The sequence below is a fragment of the Condylura cristata genome, unplaced genomic scaffold (assembly GCF_000260355.1).
Source record: "Condylura cristata isolate star-nosed mole 26May11 unplaced genomic scaffold, ConCri1.0 scaffold00004, whole genome shotgun sequence".
Lineage (NCBI taxonomy): Eukaryota > Metazoa > Chordata > Mammalia > Eulipotyphla > Talpidae > Condylura > Condylura cristata.
Genome location: NW_004567105.1, coordinates 61,627,517 through 61,628,144, shown reverse-complemented (window position 1 = coordinate 61,628,144; position 628 = coordinate 61,627,517). Strand labels below are relative to the sequence as shown.

Here is a 628-nt window from a genome sequence, read left to right as displayed (position 1 = left end):
CCCCCGCCAATCCTGAGCTGGGCTGCGGGGGCGCCGGGTGGTCATTGGACGGCGGCGGCGGGCGCCCCCGGCTCGGCTACCTGTTGCTGAGGGCTCGCCGAGGGCTCGCGCGCGGCCCCGGGCAGGCTCGTTCTCGCGAGAGCCGAGCTGCTTCCCGGCCGCGGCCGCTCCGCCGCTCCGGCAGACATGGACGCTCGCGAGGACTACGTGTGGCCGCGGGCCACCTCGGAGCTCATACTTCTGCCCGTCACCGGTCTGGAGTGCGTGGGCGACCGGCTGCTGGCGGGTGAGGTTTGGTTTTAGGCGCGCGCCGGCCGCGGAGCAGCAGCGCTCGCCGGGGGTGGGGCCCTAAGAACAAAGGATGCCCGGCGCGGGGAGCCCGCGGGGCGGGGAGCCCGGTCGGTGGCGGGGATGGAGCCGGGGCGGGGGAGCAGAGCTGAGACGGCTGCAGCCGACTCGCCGAGGCGGCTGTGCCGCGGAAAAGCGCGGGGGAGTAGGAAGGAGAGGTGTGTGGCCCCCCAGGTGTTGGCGGGGCGCTGGCGGGGGCCGCCTGACGTAAGCCGAGGCGGGGGTGTCGAGGTGCGTTCGGGGGCTGGAGGGCCCCGTCGGGTGGCCTCGGGGGCGGGGC

The 628-nt window shown here is 76.1% G+C and overlaps 1 protein-coding gene across 1 annotated transcript in view; it reads left to right on the top strand.

Annotated features, from left to right (window-relative positions):
• Positions 1 to 85: 85 nt before the first annotated feature.
• The window catches only part of WDR6 (WD repeat domain 6), an 8,297-nt gene continuing 7,754 nt past the window's right edge, over positions 86 to 628 (top strand). Inside the window, exon 1 of the mRNA XM_012735271.1 lies at positions 86 to 286. Within this exon, the coding sequence (XP_012590725.1) occupies positions 187 to 286 (100 nt within the window). The 5' untranslated portion in view covers positions 86 to 186. The remainder of the gene's footprint in view (positions 287 to 628) is intronic.